Source organism: Linepithema humile, chromosome 2 (assembly GCF_040581485.1).
Source record: "Linepithema humile isolate Giens D197 chromosome 2, Lhum_UNIL_v1.0, whole genome shotgun sequence".
Classification (NCBI taxonomy): domain Eukaryota; kingdom Metazoa; phylum Arthropoda; class Insecta; order Hymenoptera; family Formicidae; genus Linepithema; species Linepithema humile.
Genome location: NC_090129.1, coordinates 10,016,959 through 10,037,562, shown reverse-complemented (window position 1 = coordinate 10,037,562; position 20,604 = coordinate 10,016,959). Strand labels below are relative to the sequence as shown.

Below are 20,604 nucleotides of genomic sequence, written 5' to 3'. Positions count from 1 at the left end.
GGCCATTGTTATGCGTATGCGGGTCACGCGGGTCTCCCGCGTTTTATGCAGTCGCGCAAACGAAGCTTGGCAACAGACACTATGCACACAGTGAGGGGAAGGGGGAGGGGCAGAGTCAACAGCAACGACAGCGATAACGGCAATAGTAATAATAATAATAAAAAATAATAATAGTAATAACAACAAAGGAAAATGATAATGAGACAACGAGAGAGAGAGAAAGAGAAAGAGAGAGAGAGAGAGAGAGAGAGAAAAAGAAAAAGGAACGGAGCGACAATCGATAAGAATAATATAATGACAACAGCATAACGTTTAATAACAATGAGAGCAAGTGGTGATCGTGACTTTCGCGTGCCTCCGAGAACTCGGGCTTTAAAAACGATGTAACAAGAGGCGGTTTCACGTTCTAAGCGGTGAAGAAAAAAGGAAGCCTGGGAGGAGAATCGATTTATTACGTAACTTGCGGCTCTCAGATATCCCAGCGGCTAACACCACGCCGAAGGCTTGTGTAGCGCCGTCCGCTCGACCCCGGATTCGAGGTAGAGTTCGAGTGTTCGGGTGGCAGAGGCGGTCGGAGGAGTTCAGGTATAAACAGGTTGCGAGTAAGTAGTAAATCGCACACACGGTATCGATCCCCCACACGAGAGCCTCTTGATAATAGTGAAGAAAGGTGCCAGTGAGTAGTAGACAGTAGTGGAATGGTAGTAGAGCTCTACAAAAAGGCGAAAAGTTTGACAGTACGAGCTTGCTTGTTTCGAAAATAGAGAGATCTGAGACAGCAAAGAAAAGAAGAAAAAAAAAAAAAAAAAAGAAAAAAAAACAGAACGGAAAAGGCGAGACACAATAAGAGAAGAAACAAAAAAAAATTAAAAAATAATAAGAGACTTAATAATCGTTCAACACCTTGATCTTGCTACTTGCCTCGTTTTACGTTCTCTCTCTCTCTCTCTCTCTCTCTCTCTCTCTCTTTCTCTCTCGATTTTTCTTTTGTCTTTTCTTTTCCCCTCTTTCTCTCACTCTTTTCCTTTCGTCTCACTTTGCCGCCGGTTCGAGTCGCTCTTTTCTTTCTCTCTTTCTCTCGTATTTTTTGCCAATCTCTCCTCCACATTCATTCTCTACTTGTCTCTTTTTTTTTTTTTTCCAGTTCTCGCACTCTCTCAGTCTTGCACTCACATTACGCATTCACATTCCCTATTCATCTTGTCTCAGACTTTCTCTCTGTCTCTCTCTGACTAAAAAAAAAAAAAAAAAAAAAAGACTGCTCTCTTTTTCTCTCCTTACTCTCTCTCTCTCTCTCTCTCTCTCTCTCTCTCTCTCTCTCTCTCTAGTACTCGCCCGACTGCAAAGAGACAAACGGCAAATGTAACATACTGCAAAGAAACATAATCCCTTGAAAAAACGAACTTGCAACTTGCTAAACAAAGATCACTAGTCGTGTGTGAGTTTCGTGAAGTTCGAAAGATTTTTTTTGGAAGATGTGAGAGAAGTCAGTCGAATGCAGTAAAGTTGTTTTGTTTCAGCTACTCTACCAGGCAACTTTCATTCACTATTACAATCTGTTTTGTTCTGTACTTACTTAGTCTTGATGGTCGGCAATATAAACCCATCTCCGCGGTAAACGCCGAGCGCTATTAACGAAAATTCTCTCGCTCTCTCGCTCTCACTCTCTCTCTCTTTCTCTCTCTCTCTCTCTCTCCCTTTCTCTCCCTCTTTCATTTATTTTTTATCGTCTCTCTCCATTTCCTTTCCGACGTCGACGACTGTAACGTCAATCCGGAGACATTTGTACACTTTTCACGTCTGCCCGACCTTTTCCTCCCCTTTCCGCGCGTTCCGCCCGCTGATTACCGCGAGGAAGAAAAACAACAAGACCCGCCGATAACTCGTTAGACCGAATTATTTCGTAGGGGGGCCGCATAAAGAGTTGCCGGTCGAAAGTGACGAAGCGAAAAGAATCATTCCAACCAATTTGTCGAATAATTATACGATACAAGTGGCGGGTGTGTACAATTTTTAATTCTCTTAAGGAGAGTTCGACATCTCTCTCTCTCTCGCTCTCTCTCTCTCTCTCTCTCTTATCGACGCAAGAAATGCGAAATTCGAAACGAGGAACGCACCTCAGGCGTATCCCTTCGTGTCACAGACGTGCGCAGAGTGGCGAGACGTGTGTGCGGCCACCGCAATTATCATCACTCCGACACAGCTTTGAGCACAGCTCGAGTCCCCGGCTTCGCAATTCGGCGACCGGATCACGCGCCGAAGGGGGATTTCCCAGAATTGGATCTCTTTCTCTCTTTCTCTCTCTCTCTCTCACCCCTCCGGTTTCATTTCCTCCGCGCGAGAGGCGAGCGCTTAAACTTCTCGCGGCCGAAGCTCACTTAATCCCGCGACGTGGGCCGCGTCCCGTGGGAGAGACGCGCGTGATTCCCGGCCGGTCCGGGAAGTCCGATATCGGAAGCCCACGGAAAAAAACGGGGAAAAAGGTTTTTGCGCGTCAAGACACGCCGGTCGTACTGGTATATCTCGTCCGAAGGTATCGCATAAATCATTCGGAACGCTCGGGCGCGCCCCGCAATATCGCCGAAGGCGGCCTCTTGTACGCTCGTAAAATATTTCAGGCTTTGCACCGTCTCTCTCTCTCTCTCTCTCCCTTTCTCTCTCTTTCTCTCTCTCTCTCTCTCTCTCTCTCTTTCTCTCCCTCGCTTTCTCATCGGCCGTCTCTTATGGATGTTCCGGTTGCAATGGTACGAAACGCGACGCGGGGAAATTATACAGGTATTGAATGTCAAATCATTAGGAATGAGGCGCCGCGAGCGCAAAGGAGCTGAAATGAAAAGCAAACGATTAAAAATTATGACGAAATAAGCACACACGTGTGACGAAATACAGGGAGATCGACGAACACATGAGGGATGGAGGAGGGGGGGGGGGAGGGGGAATAAACAGACAAGTGGATAATGACGAACGAAATAAAACAACACATACGGCACCCTATTTATTGGCGTACATGCATATCGTGAAATTTTATTTGACGCAAACGTGTGTCAATTTCCCTTCGTTATTCTAATCGATCTCGCTTTCTTCCTTCCGCAAGTAGATACGCTGCCGTTTCCAATTATTAATACACACGCGAACAGAGATACCTTACTTGCGAAGATTCTCAAAGCGAGATACAACCGCCGACATCGTTTTTGCACGGCGATGAACAAAATTGCACTCTCTCGCGTGCCGTAATCGCGGAATAAAAACTGAACGATGGTTGTGACGGGGAGGACGATACAAAGTGTGAATCAACTCAAGATACACAGATTAAACACAGTTTTGGGGATGCAAAGCACATTAAAACGCGTCTCGGTGCGCTGCGGTAAGGTGCGTGAACGTTGATGTACATTGCCTCTCCGAGAATTCGGAGACGGATTACAAGAGAATCATCTCCAACGGCGAAAATGTCGATAACAATGTGTCCGAAATAAATTGCGCTACACACTTTGCATTAAATCGCAATTCATCAAAAATCATTACAAAAGGCAGCGGTAGACTTAATCTAAAAGAAGAAATCAGTCATTTGAAATGTCATTTACAGATATTATCTAAAAAGAAAGTAACATAAAGGTACCTAATATCAAATACGATTTCATTCTAAATATGGGATGACAACATAAACGGACTACGTCATGCAGGCTTGTAAGAACTTTCCGCCAATTACGATTAGCGCTAAAAATTCCAACACGATCCAATATCTTATCGTTGTTCCATATAAATGTGCTAAATTTATGCTTTGGTGTCTTGTGAAGCAATCGCACGAGGTGTCGAAGTGTCCTTCGACATCGTGCCGACGCCAAATTGTTCCCTCCGAGGTTCACTCTGCCAATTTCACCAAACGACAAACTTTATACGTGCGCGCAATAATAATAACGATGATAACAAAATGATACATACAGAGGATGACAGACAATTTTATAAATTTTAACGATTTCTATACACAGAAAATGGGGCACAATGTTTTCATGCTCGTTACTCGACGATACACTCAGATATAAATGTAATATTTCTTAGTGTAAGTATATGAAATGCAGGGACGGTTATTTCACTTTTTTTTTTTTTTTTGTGGACGGAATCTCATTTAGGAAGTATGCATTTTTTTCTTTTGGATTTGTGCGCACGTTGCATCTTATTCAGTCAGCGGGAGAAGTTGCCGAATTTGCTTACGCGCCAGCGCAGTGAATCGAATTGCGATCGGTTGAAATCGCGAGAAGTTCGATTGCGCGCTGTTCGCGCGTACGCGCGTACGTCGACGACATCTCGAAGACACGCGACGAAATCACGGTGAAATTTAGCAGAGCCCTGAGCCCATTACGTCGATCGGGGCGAAACCTAATTAAAAACTCTCGGATTTGACGAGGCTGTGCTGATGCTTCAGACCCTCGATCAAATCCATGTGCGGCGGCTCGGTCACGTTGACCTTCCGCTCGCGGAAATACTCCCGCCTCTGTTTGTGGCTGTCCACGATCGAGGTGGCGGCCGCCGGCTCGGCGCTTCTATCTCTCGCAGCCTCGACCCGGTCGTCCTGATCGCTCACCTGGACAATACTGTCTGGTATCGGCAGCGGCTTCGCCACGCCGATGCGAACGGTGCCCTTCGGGGCGCCTTTGAGGGCCTGCACGGCCTGGTCCAGTGTCGCGTTCTCTAATGCGATGTCGTTCACAAACAGAAGCCGATCGCCCGGTATTAGCTGCCCGTCGACCTGCGCTACTCCACCGGGCACGAGCGATCGTATTACTATCACAGTTTCGTTGGGGTTCATTGGATCCTAAAAGCGGGATGAGCAGAGAAGAAAAATAGCTCGTAGGATTATTACGAATGTTTCGCGGGGCGCGCGTTCACGCGTGAGGAGAAAAAGTCGTCACACCTGATAATCCAAAATGGAGAACCCAAGGCCCCTCTCTCCTTTAACCAGTTCGATAATTTGCGGCTCGGAGCTCCACATCGCCAGACCGGTCAGCGGTTCCAGCGAGCGCGACTTCATCTTGTTCAGACTCGCGTCGGTCACAGTGGCCGTGGTGGTCGTCGAGGCCAACGAGCCGTCCGACTTTGCCTTCACGAGGCGATCCATCGTCGGCAGCAGGTTCTGCAAGGACCCGCCGAGGATGCTCTGCGTGGGAAGAGCGTAGTAGTTATTAAGCGCCGGCGGTTCTTAAAGCGCGACTGAACGCCGCCCGCTCGTCGTTTACTCACTCTGGTCTGGAAGGCGGCCTGATGTTGAGCGGTGTCGATGGGACAAAGCGGATCCTGCGAGGCGATGTTTCTCCCGCAAACCATGCGCACGTGTATAGGTAGCTCTTTCAACACGCTAACCACTTCCATGTGATTGATGCCCAACAAGCGATAGCCGTTTACCTACAAAAGAGCAGCGATATCGATTTCAGACGCGTCGTTCGCGGGAAGAGCGTCTCATCGAGAGGGAGAGGGAGAGAGAGAGAGAGGGCGCTTTGAAAGGGGACCGCTAGAATAGAAGATACACGGAAATACGATAACCTCTAGCAGCTCGTCGCCGGAGCGCAGCGTGCCATTTTGTCCGACCGGGCCCTCCGGCAGGATCGAACGTATGTAGTGGTGAGGCCTAACTTCCTGGCCGTTCTCCACGTCGACTGTGCCTTCCAAACTGATGCCGAGACCGCTGCCTTCGGCGAATTTCTTCAGCTGGGCGACCTGCGCGCAAAGAAACACGGTCTCTTAACGACGCGCTCTCGCAACGAGATCTCGCTTATCTCGCGTGAAAAGTACTCGCCACTATTTCGGTGTCGGGTCCGACGATCTTCTGCCACTTCGCTTTGATCGCCGCGCGTATTTGAGGCGTGAGCTCGCTCGACGGGTCGCTCAACAGCGCCTCCACATTGGTCGCCTCGTCCAGCTCGTCCGACGATCTCAGACGCTCTCCTTCCTGCAGAATCGCGCTGTCCACGGTGGTGTGGGACTCGCCCTCCGGCTCTATTTCGGTGGTGGTCTCTCCGTCCTGGCGAAAAAGCGCGAACGCAGATGTACAATTAATTAATACGATTATATACCGTGCGGCGCGCAAATATGACACGATCCGAATAATTAATTAGCGATAACAACGTAATCCCGGGGCCCGCGATTGTTAAATTCACAATGCACGGAGGCAGCGACGGAGAGACGTTAAAATTCCACAGCTGGACGTGCGGAAAATCGATGCGCGATTAATGCTTAATTAATTTCGGAGCCGCATTTCTCAGGCCGCTAAACGAACGTACCGCGCTCATGGGAAAACTCGGTAGGCTCGTTATTGACGGCGAGCTCGGCTGGGGTCTCAGCTCGCTCGCGGCGATCGCTTGCTGCAGCTGCTCGAACTTTGGTCCACGTAGGTATCGCTCCAAGCAGAGCGACACCGTCTGCCCGGTTCGTCTCAGCACCTCCACGGCCTCGTGATTCGTGTAGCCCTGCAGCGAGTGCCCGTCCACCTCCACTATGCGATCGTTTATCTGGATCTTGTTGCTCAGGTCGGCCGCGCTGCCCTCGCTGATGCTTTTGACGAAAATGCCGGAGAGCTCCTCTGCAATAATCAATCGGTTTTTTTTTTTTTTTTTCAGCATCCGCTCCGGCAAAGGCGTCGAATCCGATCGATCTGTCCGCGAAAACGCTCTTAAAGTGTCAAAAGTGCTGAACGCAAATTCGCACCGCCGCGCGTCGACCTGTCGTTACCTTTTTCGCAAACGTATCCGGCGATAGTGATACCGAGGCCGTAAATGTCCTTCGTGAGCTCGACGGTGAAGCGCTCCATTTCTGGCAGTGAATTGATATCGAGGGGCTCCATAGTGAGCACCGGCAGATCCTGGAGCTGCACCGGAAGTGGCACCGCCGGTATAACTGGCACCGCGCCAATTGGCATTGGGTTGCGTACCACGTCCATGATGAGACCGGGTCTCGCCTGCGGGCAGAGAGAGAACATTTATCCGCGTCCACCCGCTCTCGACGACGCGGAAGGATATGATTTTTCGCGAGGGCATGAAGGGAGGATTCGCCGCGAGAGAAGAGGCACTCACGTGCATTTCAATGTCGGACTCCTGCGAGTACATGTAGCCGTTGTCGTAGCCCGTGTCGCCGCCCTGCCTGTAGCTCTCCGGCATGCTGTGCACCAGATGCCGGTCCAGCTCGTCCGGATCCCCCAGGATCTTCGTGGGCACGATCGGGGCGTGACTCCCGAGCGCCTGGAAAAAGTATCGGCAAAACTTTACGCGTCCCCGAACACCGCCCACGGTCTGCCCGTCCGCTTCCTCGCCTCGTCGCTTCCCCCCCGCGACGGATTTGTAGAAACGAATGCACTTCTCTCGGAGCGTATCGCGCGCGCGGCCGGCGCATTTTCCCGGGGATTCCGAATCTCCGACCGTGTGGAGATTTCAATCTATCCGAATAAATAAAATGTTAACCACCCACAATTTTTTCCACAAAGCTTGTAGAATCTCTCGCGGAGATTACGGCGGATTGTGCACGGAATAATAATGACGTTATGCATTTTAAGCCGCCGCGCTATTGCGAAGCGACGCACTTTTGTGTTTACTTTTATCGCGGTTGAAAGGGAATCGAAACACACACACACACAAAACAAAAAAAAAAAATGCGGGGAAAAAATAAAATTTTTCGAACCGCAAAAAAATCATCTCTCCGTTATTTTTTACGGTCAATTGAAAAGTGAGGAGTTTAATTCACAGCGCGTCATCGTGCGTAACGCGTCATCGTGTTTTTTTTCCCCTTTTTTACAGACGCCGGATTATGACGCGAATTTTATCACGCCTCGCCTCGCAGCGAGCCTCGAGAGAATTTTATCGGGCCTCAACAAGTGATATTTACAAATCGGCAAAGCAGAACAGTTTGTTGCGATCGTTTAAAAAACACATTCGTCGAAAACCGCTCGTGCCGCGGCCGATGTGATATTCGCGCGAAGAGCGGCGGGCCGGAATTATGAGCCGCGCGAGATATAAATATCGATCAGGCGCGATAAAAATTGAGAGGCCCCTCCGGAAGCCAGCTCGCTCGCTCTTCCGAATGTCGAGGGGAAAAGTGCACTCGGACGTTTTTATATAGATTTCTTCGCTCCTGCTGAAAGGAGGAAAAATGGAGACACTTTGTTACCGCGAACGCTCTCCCGCAACGTTCAGCCGACACGTCAATTATCGCGGAAACGAGTCGAAAAGTTACAACTCGTAAATTCATTTCGCTGTTTTCTTTGCCGCACGCGCGCGCGCGCGCGCGTGTTTGCTCCGACCGCTGCTCGCCGTAAGCAAACAGCTCGCTCGTTACAAAGGATAAAGCCGGGAAGTCTCGCGAGGCGTCTTTCCATCGTCGGGATTTCAATTTTAATCCCGGCAACGGCGAAATAATTTCCATCGCGCGCGCGATGCCGAGCGTATGAGAAATTCCGGAATCCCATCCGTCTCGGGAGCGCCGCCGCGGTTACCGCTGGAATAATAGAACCATCACGTCAGAAAATACCTCGTGCATTATTCATAATCCCCGAATTACAGCCGGTCCTCGGTCGCCGGCTCGCGGAACCCGCCTCGAGAATCCCGGCGCATTCTTCCGCGACGTCGTCGTCGTCGTCGTCGTTCGTCGACGCTGCGCTGCGCGGGACGCGAGGGTATCGATCGCGCGTTTACGGTCATCGAATCGGCAAATGTGTGTCGCGATTAAACAGAATTTCGCGCGCGAGCTCCGGCTCGCACGACGGTCAATAAGGGCGCCTTGACAATGACGTACGCCGAGCGCCGGGGCCGTGCGCCATCAATCTCGAGTCACGACGAACATCCGGAGTGCCTCGCATGGGTATTTAATGGCTCGCATCGCGCAGCTAACTCGGCCACCTTAAATATGTAGCCCGGCCCGCAGGAAATGCTTCGCGTCTAATTCGCGCCGGCTGACAAATGGACTGGGTTTTTTTGCGCGCCGAGTATTTTCCGCGCTCTTGGGCATTCAGCGGACGGGATTATGCGATTCTTACGGAGAAAGAATGCAACATGTTCTTAAGAGAACTGCATTACAAATTGTGCAGCCGGCAAAGCATTAAGCGCGCGCCAGCGGAGCAAGGAAATCCACATGCTACCGCGTCGCGTTTTGCGCTGCTCCGGTCACAAATAAATTACAGAGAGCCGAACAAAGGTAAATTAAAGTGTCATCAGCATTTGTATTACTTTCCATCCCTTCGAGCGAAACAAAAATTGCGCTATTGCTGAAAACGTAGAAATGAATATGATAAATAAATCCCGTCAGCGGGCCAAGATTGCGCTTTCGATTTAAATTTTAATTTTCTATACCAATCTTTTGCGCTTTCCCCGCGCGTATTTTCGAGCTTCCCCGCGAATTGCGTTGAAGAGAAAGATAGCGAACAAGAGATAGCCCATTAAAGGTAATGCAGTTGGCTGGCTGTTGAAGCCACCCGCCGATCCACGCCGGGGAGCGGAATAAAAGGCGAAGCGCCGGCGCGCTAATTATTCGCGATCACGAACGCGGGATTGCGGAAGTACCTGGTAATCCGGCGAAGTTGGCTCCACAGGTCGCGCGACGACCAGTCGCACGTGGGTGCCCGATTGCCGTAAAACCGCGGCGACCTGCTCGCTTCCCATCCCACGCAGATTGACATCGCCGATCTGCAATATGTGGTCCCCGCTCTGGAGTCGATTATCCTGCCGGCACACAAGAGGCGCGCTTTAATTTCCGCTGTCATCCGACGGGCAAATGTTGGCGTGCGAGATTTTTCTGCGCCCCGCGCGCGCGCGCTCTTTGTTTTCGAGACGAATGAACGGCCTTAAAGTCGGCGCCGATTTCAAACAGCCCCGAGCGTGCTATCGCGTACTCGTGTGTGTCACAAGTGTGTTTGAAGGTCCGGCGATCATTTGACAAATTAGGTTAAACCTAGTTGTATCAACATTTATCTAAGTGATAAACGTAAAAATATCGATTACGTTCGAGTTGTTGAAAATTGATCTGAATTCGAGGCCGATCGCCTTTGCACGCTCGTAAGAAAGAAATTTATTCGTATTACATGTAAGTTGCGGGCCATCGTACTTGCAAATAAATGTAAGCGCAAGACTTCGGCGCAAGCGAGATAAATAAGAGAAAGGATAAAAGCTGCACGCGATGCTGCTAAACCTTATGATTAACTGAGCAACTTATTAAAAGTTAAACCCATGATTAATGAAGAGATTTACATGGTGAAAGTCACGTCTGCGATAAAAGCAGTGATAAATTAACCAAGCGCCGAGCTTTGTAATTTGTACAGAATTGATGTCAATAAACTTTGCATGCGCGAAAACTTGAAATTACGCCGGCAACAGTTGTATCAAAAGTCGCTGAAAGGATAATTGAAAAATCATCATTCGAACATTTCGCAAAGTTTCGAACGCTTCTAACAACTAGTATTGTTAGCCCTCAATTCACTTACGCGATCGGCAACGCCTCCCGGAAGAATGGTTTTGACGACGACGCCGGTGCTGCGCCCGCCGATGATGCCGAATCCAAGACCGCTGCCATCGTTGATAAGATTTATCACTTCAACTTGAGCCCATTCCGTATTCAACTGCGAAAGAAAAGATCGCATCTGAAATCCCGTCCTTTGTGAAGAACCTTTAATAACATTACGGAATGCTTCATTCTCGTTCGAACGACATAACGGACATAACGGAATTCGAACTGTCGCATTTCCATCGAACTCTCTTATTACTTTCATTGCAGCGAGCCAATCAAGTAATTAATTTCTCTGCAAATTCTTCTCCTTCTTAGAATTTTTTTGCTTAAGATTTTCCTCTTGATAAATCACTTTGAAATTAATTACCGACGGAAAATATGCGAGGGAGAGAATAAAAATTATATCTTTCTTCCACACTTTTAGCTTCAAATGCAATCTATCGTTATTTGATTATTCCGCAAATACGCTCGCCGCTTATAGATTCCGTTCCGAGCGTCTCGAAATTTACGGCCAGATTTAATCATTGTTTGAAAACGTTATTTTTAACGACACACATTCCGCGCGCCGCGGAGAATCGGCGGATTCCGCGATCAATTTGCCTCGCAAAATCTTCCAGACACTTTCTCTCGGATGTAATTCTCGCGGATGCACGCCGTCCTTCGCACGCATTCTTAATTCCGACGTCGCTAACGACCGTAACTCACACCGCAAAAAGAAAGAGCTAATGAAGATAAAGCACGGATGGTGGAAAATGAGGGTAATGATGGCGCGCAGCATCCGCCTTGCCGCAGCATATTTTAACGAACTTAACGAAACGAACAAGATTACTCCAAGGGATTCTAAGTAACGATGAGAAATTCGATTTGTCATGTCAACATCTCAGGTAAAAGCTGACTCGACTCCAAATGACACACCTTGCCGCCTCTTAAAGCGCGCTGAAACTCCTCGAGCGTATCACTATTTTCCAAGTCGCGAAAGTGCTGAACGCAGCTGCAAAGCTGCCGAGGAGGCGAGTAAGAGTGAAAAAAAAAAAAAAAATACGTTTGAACGCAAAACACGAAGGGATGGATCGTGTCGAGCATGCGAGCCGCTTTCTTCGCCTTTTAATCGACAGCTCGGAATAATTGTCAATAACTAATTTATAATATATAAAATCGATAGAGCCGGCGAATAGGAGCGACGCATTATTCTCCGCTCGCGATATATCAGGTCATTAAATTTGATTGGCTCCCCCTCAGCGCTTGCTTCGTTATCAGCCACAATTAACGAGCTATTTAATATTAATGTCCCGATTTCCGATGGCTCTTCGCGGGGTGCGCAACAACGCGCGCCCTCCGATGAATCGCGGCCAAGATATCCGATCAATTTTTCATCGCGGGATATTTCGATGCTGCCGCGGCGTTGTCGAAAAATTAATAGGATTTAATTGTGCCATGGATTTCTGCCTCGCCGAAGCGCCGGCCGCTCTCGACGCGATATTACAGCCCTATTCACGGCGCGGGGGAATAATCCCTCCATTTCCGGGACGCTCTAAAATACGCGAAGAGAGGAAGTCGCGAGCGGTAGACGCGGGAGGGGGGGACGAAGACGAGTTGTTATCGAAGCGAAGTTTGAAATCCGCCGGCGGAGTCTCTCGAGCGCGTTTCGCCGCGCGGCGTTCCAATTTACATGCCGCCGACACGTCAAACAATCGGCCGGATTTAATTAAAACGCCGTTTTTCAAACGCGGCGTTCAGACGCTTCCCGCGGGATCGGCTCGCTAAAACGCGGACATCCGATTAATCTGATTCTTACGATCGGCTAATAGCGCCGCGCGAATGTGTATCGAGCATCGAGGGCGGATGCGGCATACCGCGCGGTCCGAGAATTCCGGCGGCTCTCGCGCGCATCGCGAAACGGGAAGCTGCGAGAAGCGGAGAGACGGACGGACGTGCGGAGCGAGAGAAGGCCGAGGGTGATTTGCATTGCGGGTGTTGTACAAACGCGTGCCCGCGGCGTGTGTGCGCGCTCGCACCAATGTGGGATTAAACACGCGGCCGGACGAACACGCGGCGCTTGCCGGCGCAAAGCGCGAATCAGTCGCGTCAGTCAGCGTCGTCGAGGGCGACACGGGTGTTTCCTTCGGAGAGGCGAGTTTCGCCGTATCCGATAATCGTACTCGCAGGCCCGGGATTAGTTTCGTCGGTAAGTAAAGAGCGAAGTTAACGGCGGAAGCGTCGTTTCTCTCTCACGCACACACGCGCGCAGTCGACCGTCACGAAAGCGGAAGAGGAAGGCCGATAATCAATCGCGTCCCTTAATGCCGAATATATTACGCCGCCGTTCTTTCTATTCTCGAAGACGGTAATATTAGTTCTCGCGATCCATTGCGCTTTAAATGAAAACTGTGACTTCTCATTCATTCGAGGGAATTTCGAGCGATGAAAAATTGATCGGACATTTCAAACATTTTCAAACGAGAGACTGAATATTCTCCAGATGCAATTGTACTTTTGAAAGGAATAATTTCTCTATGAAAATATTTAGCTAAGATACGAAATTGATGAGACAATCTAAACACTATTACACATTTGTAACGTAATTTACATGATGTATCGGTGGTTCGCGAAGAGAAACGGCCATTAATAATGCACGAGACAAGAAACACTTCGCCATCGCGACGGGTGATAAAATATTGAGCGTTCTGCCAATTGAAATTATCGATTCGATAAGTTGCCCAGAATTCGGGAGAACAAAAAAAAAAAAAAATAAACTTGATAAAATATACTCCGTTAAATAATACGTATTGACGGGCGCGCAATAATCAGCAATAAAGTTTCGCGATCGATCGTCCCTTTCGAGTCGCGCACACCATCGGACAACACCGGAAGTTCCCGTCCATAATTCTATTCTTATCTCAATGTCAGGAAAGTCACCCACCCTCGATCAATCGAGGCACGACATCTGTTTAATGGCACAGCGGGCGAATAAACGCGCCGTCGCATGTGCACTTTCAGAAATCGCCGACGGCGAGCTCGCTTTTCCGCGCGCACGATTCTCGACCACCGCGAACTTCATGAATATTCAACGCGGGGCGAATAATAATCGGATAAATTCGAGAATCGGATAAAATTTTAATTTTTTCCAACGTACTTTCGCGAATTGAAAAATATCCAGCGATCGTAAACTTCGTTTCCACCGCGATTTTTTCCCGCGAAGGGGGGAAAAGGGAAATATCGAGTGGCAGTTAATACCGGGTCAAACTCGATTTCAATAAACCGAAGCCCCACCTCGCACTAAATTCCGGTTGAATTGTTTATGAGCCACTCTCTCGCCACCGACGATATCGGCATACGATACAGCGGGGCGTTGCGCGAAGTTTGCGCAACGGCGAAAGTGTTAATATTGCAAATCGTTCCATTTTCATCGGATAAAATTGATCGCGGCGGAATCGCGCGGCGCGCAAAACGGCAGATCTAATCCGAAATCGGCGCGGGGCGAAGGGGAGGGTGTCAATTTGTTACGATTAAGCGTACCGTCCGAGCGGCACCGCCGCGAGGCACCCGCAGTTTCGCGCCGGTAATGGGCGATAAATTTTAAAGATCACGCGAACCTTGCCTGCAGAGAAGCGGCACTGCGCCCGGGAGGGCGTCAGCGAAACTCTTTACCGATAATTCTATTTCCGTCATTGCCGCCGCCGCTGCCGTCGCTCTTCCCATTATCGCGCCCGAAGACAGGCGCGAGGAGGCACGAGAAAAGGGCAGACGCGGGGCGAACGGCGAATTTATCTGTGGAAAAAAACCTCGATCTAGACGCATCGAATGTCGAGGAATCGAGAAAAATCGCCGCGGAAGCCGTAATTCGGCGCGTAAATCAGCGCGGCTGATCGAAAGCTCGCTCGGAAAACCGATAGCTTCGAAACGCACCGCGCAATTAACTATTTAGAATTGCTTTTCGGGATATGTTTAACGGTCGCGCCTGCATAATACATTAACACATTACTTTAATTACGCAAATATACAATATGTTAATTAAACATGTCTAACGAATAATCAAACATATCGCATGACGGGCAAAATATCATGTTTTCGTTAATTAACGTTGAAGAAAGCTTCAACAGTGTTCGCATCGATAAACTTCGATAAATGTGATCGAACGTGTATAAAGAATTCTGAAAATCCTCTTAAACGTAGTTGAAAATAAATATCCTGCAGAAATACTGTTCGCGACAATCGATATAAGAGTACAAAATAAATATTATCGGCGGGAGCGTATTGCCTGGAGATGCCGGCGAGGCTGCACCAATAATTCTATTTCCGTCGTAGCCGCGCCACTGTTCCTATTATCGCGACAGAAGGCAGAAGGCTATGAGGGGGGGAAAAAAAGAGAGAGAGAGAGAGTATCGTGGGAAAGGTGCCCAAATGAGGCCAATTATGCCGAGGCCATCGATCGGGATTTTATCGGCGTGTCGCCACCACTCGGTCAGCTCCAGCGCAAATATTTCTTTCGCGACGAGAGGGGGCGCTGAGTTTGCCATGTAAGATGATCCCGACTCTCCGAGAGCTATGAGCTACTGAGCAAAGTAAAAAGGCTGTCGAGAGAAGGGGGAGTATGCTTATTAAGAGTCAATGGAGAACATCCTTTTACGCGGAAGAGGATTTCAACACAATAGTCTTTGCCGGGAGAAAAGAGAGATCTTTCGGGGGATCTTTCGTTCGAGCGAAGGGAAAAGAACAATGGAACGAGAAACTGTTGAATAGCGGTAATAAAACGTGATCACAACTCGCAGGGAAGGGTATATCAGTATAATTTAACTCCATTACCGCGCTTTGGACGATCACTCGTACATCGCTCGCGAGATATATACGAAGAATTATCGGCAAATGAAATTTCAGAGCTCTTACTTCCGATTGTCATATTTCACGATTCACGAAAAATCTCTTTCACTGGATTTTCAGTCGGACAAATGTTACCGAAGTTTGCAATTAAAGAGTCGCAGAGTCAATGAAGAAAACACCCTTTTGCATATAAATAACACATTTGGAAAATATTTTGGAAAACAAAAAATACATTATTTATGAAAAAAAAAAAAAACAATTCAATTATATTCCACAAAAATCATTTGTTAAAGATATTTTCAAACAACAAAATACGTATTTATATTCATTTTGCGAAAAAGTTATTTACCAGACTTTGACTCTCAACCCTTTGATTAATAATCATTCCATAGTTGAAAGCACAAAGCGAATCTAAATGAGCCAATATTAAAGATCTAAAAGGGTTCTCGCTAATTATAGGCGTGATAAACGCGTCGTGCAAATTTTCCACATTTTTTCAACTCCGTCTCCGGATTTTTAAATCTCAAAAAAATAAGGAAGTCAATTGCACCTTTGGAAGAGATGTGAACAAAAATGATGACTCACCACCATGTCAGAGCCACTCTTGGAGGCGTCGCTGACGGCGGAGGGGCTCCTTTCGATAACGAGGCCTCCGGGCACCGGTGTCGAGGTCGGCGTAGGTGTTGGCGTGTGCGTAGGCGTCGGGGTCGCCGCCGAAGCGGTGCTGGCCGGTTGGCTTGACTTCGGGGTCGGCGCCGATGTAACGACGGTGGACGACGCTGACACCGATTGATCCCTGTCGGAGCTTGTCTGGTTATTCCCAGCAGCGGCACCGCCGCCGCCGACGATGGACGACGCTGCTCCTGCGGCCGCTGTCGAACTCGAACCACCGGACAATTCATCCGTTGGCAAAGAGCTCCCAACGTCTGTCGACACACAGCAAGCGTGCGCACTCGTATACGAATCCTTTCCATTATTTAGTCTTTTCAGACGAGACGTGTCCATATATCAAGACGGATGAAAAGGCATGAAAAGTGTTGTGAAGTCTCGTGGAAAAAATTTTTCACGCGATATTTTCCGACGAGAATTTTTTCGACACACAATAGAAACGAATTATTTAATAGATATAAAATTGTATGAATTAGACTGCGCTACTTTTTCGCTCTTACAATCCTTTTTGTTGGCAGTGTGTGTGCAATGTGATAAATAACTTTCACACAGACAAATACTTTTTGAGTAATCACGACTTTTTCTATCTTTTAATTCTTTCAATGCTGGTATTTTTGTTTTAAAAGTTTCCAAAAAATTGGCTTGGACGCACAAATTTGTCGAAATGAATTAAAGGAAGAATGTGTAAGGCTAACGCTTGTTGTAAGAGAGTTAGCATGTTGGATACCGCGCAAATTCTGAAATTTAACTTTGCAAAATTGTTAGCACGTTTATAAAATTCCGCTGGATAAAGTAATAAAAGTTAACATTGGTGAAGCGATATCCTCGTGAAGCTGCGTTATCCGCGCCGTGTACACGCATGGACAATCCAGTACGAGCTTGCTGTTGCATATGCAACGGCCGGGCCAGAGAAAAAGTTAGCGAAACTAATTTAACTCTCCGCGACGTGAGAAATTCACAATGAAAATCAAAATTTATGCTGACATGGACAGTGTTGTCGAGAGAATGCAGTCTTAGGCAATATTTCTATGACATCGTTTTATCACTCGCGCGTCCTTTGCAAGGGCAAAGTATATCTTGACCAAAAAAAAAATATACATATAAATTTAAAATCGAAATCTGTGATAATATAAACCGTTTGAATATCACAAATATCGCAGAGATTTTCCGACCACCGGATTTTGTTTGACAATTACAGCGATATCGCAATCAATCGTAATACGAGTAGTATCGAAGCTCGAGTGTCTCGCTATAAATAAATCGCATTTATCTCTCAGCGCAGAAATACAGTGCCGAGTGATAATACAATAAAGATAAAAGAAAAAAAAAAAAAAGAGGAAACTGATGAATTACGCTTATAAATTGCAATAAGAGGCATCGCCGACGTTTGCTGATAATTTTCGGGCAGAAATCGGATAATCGATACGTTCTCGACGGAGAAAGGAAATAATTTGAATAGTTGAAAAGGATTTGCAACAATTATGTTGCACGCCGTCTTCTTCGCGAGTCGAATGTAAAAGTGCCGACACCGGGCGTTTCATTCGCCAATGTAAGCGGATTCTGTTCGAGATTGCAATTACCTTGGGCGCTTCTTGCTACGACTAGCTCAACCAGACCACGGGCCTTCTGAAGAATCGAGATCGCCTGCTCGTGGGAGATGTTCGAGTCTAAAGGCTGCCCATCGATCGCCAATATTTGATCTCCCTCTAGCAGTCGGCCGTCGCTGAAACAGAAAGCGCGCGTTCAATAAATGCATCGATCGATAAGCGGCACGCGCGAATCGATGATGAGGCGCATGAAGAATGCTCGATTATTATCACTTGCGAAAATGGTGAATAAATAAAAGCGGATCCGCCGCGAGATCGACCCGCGGCGGATATTTCGTATCCGCGACAGGCGCAAAATGGCATACGCGCCAATCAACCATATATTGTTTGCCATTGACATTTCCGGCCGTCGCGCGCGCGTCCGCGCATTTCGAATCGGGTCGCTAAGTAATCAAGAGGGTCGATCGATAATCGACTTATCTAATAAACGCGATATACATATTATGCAAATACGCTCCGCTAGGCGCGCGGTCGTAATCGAATCGGATTCACGAGGCTCCCGCGTCGACCGCGCGCGTTATCAGATCGTTCGCAATTTTTAATCGGCTCCGCGGCTGGTGTCGGATTACGAAAACTTGGGCACTTCCGGGCATCCCGTCGCTCGCGTCGGCGCGACTGCGCGTAATTAGCTGACGCTCTCGTTTCGAGACTCTCTTTAACGACGCGCGTCCACGTCGCGCCGTTAAAACTCCAATCCCCGCTTTATGCGGCTGATATTAAACAAAAAGCCCCGACTCCGCTTGACAAGAGAGAGAGAGAGAGGACGGGAGAGAGCCACGGCCGATACTTGGAATTTTATCCCGCTATCCCGTGTATATTTATGCATAGCGCGGATTATCGTACTTGCAATGTAACATCGCTCGCTTCGCGTCGCAACGAGATTTTGTTGTCACGTACAGAATAAGACGACGCGCTCTGGCGGTATGATACAATGTTGGAATATCGCAAAAACTCCGCAACCGTCCAACTCCCTTTGCAACTGCGGTGATTAAATTTTTAATGAAATCACCAACGTCGCATTGCGCAAAAATTTTTGCGATGCGCACATTAGAATTAATTAATACCGGATAATTAATTCAATGGGCAACTCGATCTATCGCGCAGCCTCTCCCTCCGTTTTCTTCCCCAATCTGTAATTTGTGTCGCATTACAAAATACGGAAAATAGACAAATTGCGTGTCCTTTAAGACTCTCGTTGCCTCATTACGGGACATGTTAAGTTGTGACGTCGGAAGCGAAAAATTATGTAAATCTTCTTACATATATGACGGTGTACGTCGAAATAAATTGTTACGTAGTCACGTTCGATCAAAAAAAAAAAAAAAAAAAAAACAAAAAATATCGAAAAGTCCTCCATTATCCTGCCTCGGCGAATGTACATAATTTAATGCAATACGTCCTTCATTTTTCGCGAAAATTGCCTCTTTGACAATTGATCAAGATTTACAGCAATTTATTAATGCGCAGACTGAAAAGAGAGAGCGAATTGATATCGACGCGTAACACAAGAGAGAAATTTGGCACGATATTTCACTTCTGACGTCATAATGCGAAATGATTGCAGCGGAGGAAACCATAAGGAGCAAATCTACAATGGAATAAATACTAGATAAGAAACTGCGAACTCAGTTATTCTCAAATTATCCGTGTCGTAAAGAGATTTTTATATTACCCGAGCGAGGGAGGGAAGGAATGGAAATTCTAAAAATACACGAAGGCGGATATCGGATAATCCGCGGAGAATGGATGCGACAAGGGATAGAGATGGCCGTAATGGCGAGGTATTTCGTGCCGAAAGTAGCTTCCGTCGCCCGTTGGCGGACGTCGAGTTAGCAGCATATCGATATCACTTGGCCGAAGTGGAACAAGTCGGCCGCGCGTCGTACGGGCGTCCGCAATCTGTCGAGAAATCCAAACGGCACGACGACGGAGGCGGAATCACGGGCGACAGCACGATAAAGGGAGTTTTGACAAGCGACAAGCCCCCCCGATATGTGACCAATTAGATTTCTCCGCGGCGGAGAGTTGGACGACACGGAGAGGAAGTTCCGCTTGCGCGAAGTGCACCGTGTCGCAAGTTCCGCGCAATTAAACCGTGGCTGCCACACGAGGTGTCCTCAAACGAGAATGAGAGTTCGTCCGCGGCGAACGAAAGTTGTGCGAGAAATTAATTAACGGAAGCACAGGCCATTTTTTATGCCGCGCGACAGTTTTTTTTTTTTTATTATTATAAACACAAGTCGCGCGTGACTCGTTGAGCGCGCGATTCACGGAGAGACGAGTCTTTGAATAAAACTCGCGATTGGTCAAACTTTTTAAGCTCGTGAAACTGTAGAGAAGAAAAAAAAGAAGAAAAAAATAGCTCGGAGTAAGAAATGGCATGGCTCTTTCATTACTTAGTTCCTCACGAGCCTTTATACTGTTACTAGTTTTTATCCTCGAAATTTGACGACACTGTGTGTAGAGCGTTTGAGAAGCGACACGCTCTGTATCATAGATAATGGAAGCCGAAGTAAGAAGCACAATAGCCTCTTGAACAGACGGCAGCGCACGGGCGGGGGAAATAAAGGGGGGTCTTGTCAAATTTAATTTGAGGAGTGCAAGCGGAAATCCGTCTTTCACGTTAAAGTTGAAATTCGCAGATCCGTCGAGGAGAACGCTCTATGCATCTCGCACGGCAACCCGGCAATGTGTTCTATTTTCCCAGTTTTCCACCGACGGGACAAAGGACGCGAGAAATAACATTTCTTAAGCAACGTCGAAAAGAAAGCGTGTCGAATGACGTAGGAACAATTTCGTTGATTGAGTTAGGATTGTTGGGAAAATTGCCCCTTTAATTCTATTCGCGTCCCAACGAAACGCAAAATTTATTGCTCGGAAATCGATGAAGCCGCAGCGGCGGGGCGGGAAGAAGGGGGGAGGGGGAGGATCCCTCGTCATAATAATCTGAAACATCGTTATCCCCGCTATCGCCAGCACGCGCCCTTGTTTATCGAGTGGCGTATTCACTCGCGACATTTGGCATAGCACGCAA

At 47.8% G+C, this 20,604-nt stretch overlaps 1 protein-coding gene across 4 annotated transcripts in view; it reads right to left on the bottom strand.

Moving 5' to 3' along the window:
- The window catches only part of LOC105679582 (multiple PDZ domain protein), a 100,796-nt gene that overhangs the window by 37,201 nt on the left and 42,991 nt on the right, over nt 1–20,604 (bottom strand). For all 4 annotated transcript variants that reach the window (XM_012379671.2, XM_012379672.2, XM_067348993.1 and 1 more), the window contains 12 exons: nt 17,544–17,686; nt 15,880–16,220; nt 10,454–10,588; nt 9,537–9,695; nt 7,062–7,226; nt 6,721–6,946; nt 6,273–6,571; nt 5,789–6,013; nt 5,536–5,709; nt 5,236–5,397; nt 4,910–5,152; nt 4,580–4,810 (listed from right to left, as the gene is read on the bottom strand). In XM_012379671.2, coding sequence (XP_012235094.2) covers nt 4,580–4,810; nt 4,910–5,152; nt 5,236–5,397; nt 5,536–5,709; nt 5,789–6,013; nt 6,273–6,571; nt 6,721–6,946; nt 7,062–7,226; nt 9,537–9,695; nt 10,454–10,588; nt 15,880–16,220; nt 17,544–17,686 — 2,503 coding nt within the window. The remainder of the gene's footprint in view (nt 1–4,579; nt 4,811–4,909; nt 5,153–5,235; nt 5,398–5,535; nt 5,710–5,788; nt 6,014–6,272; nt 6,572–6,720; nt 6,947–7,061; nt 7,227–9,536; nt 9,696–10,453; nt 10,589–15,879; nt 16,221–17,543; nt 17,687–20,604) is intronic.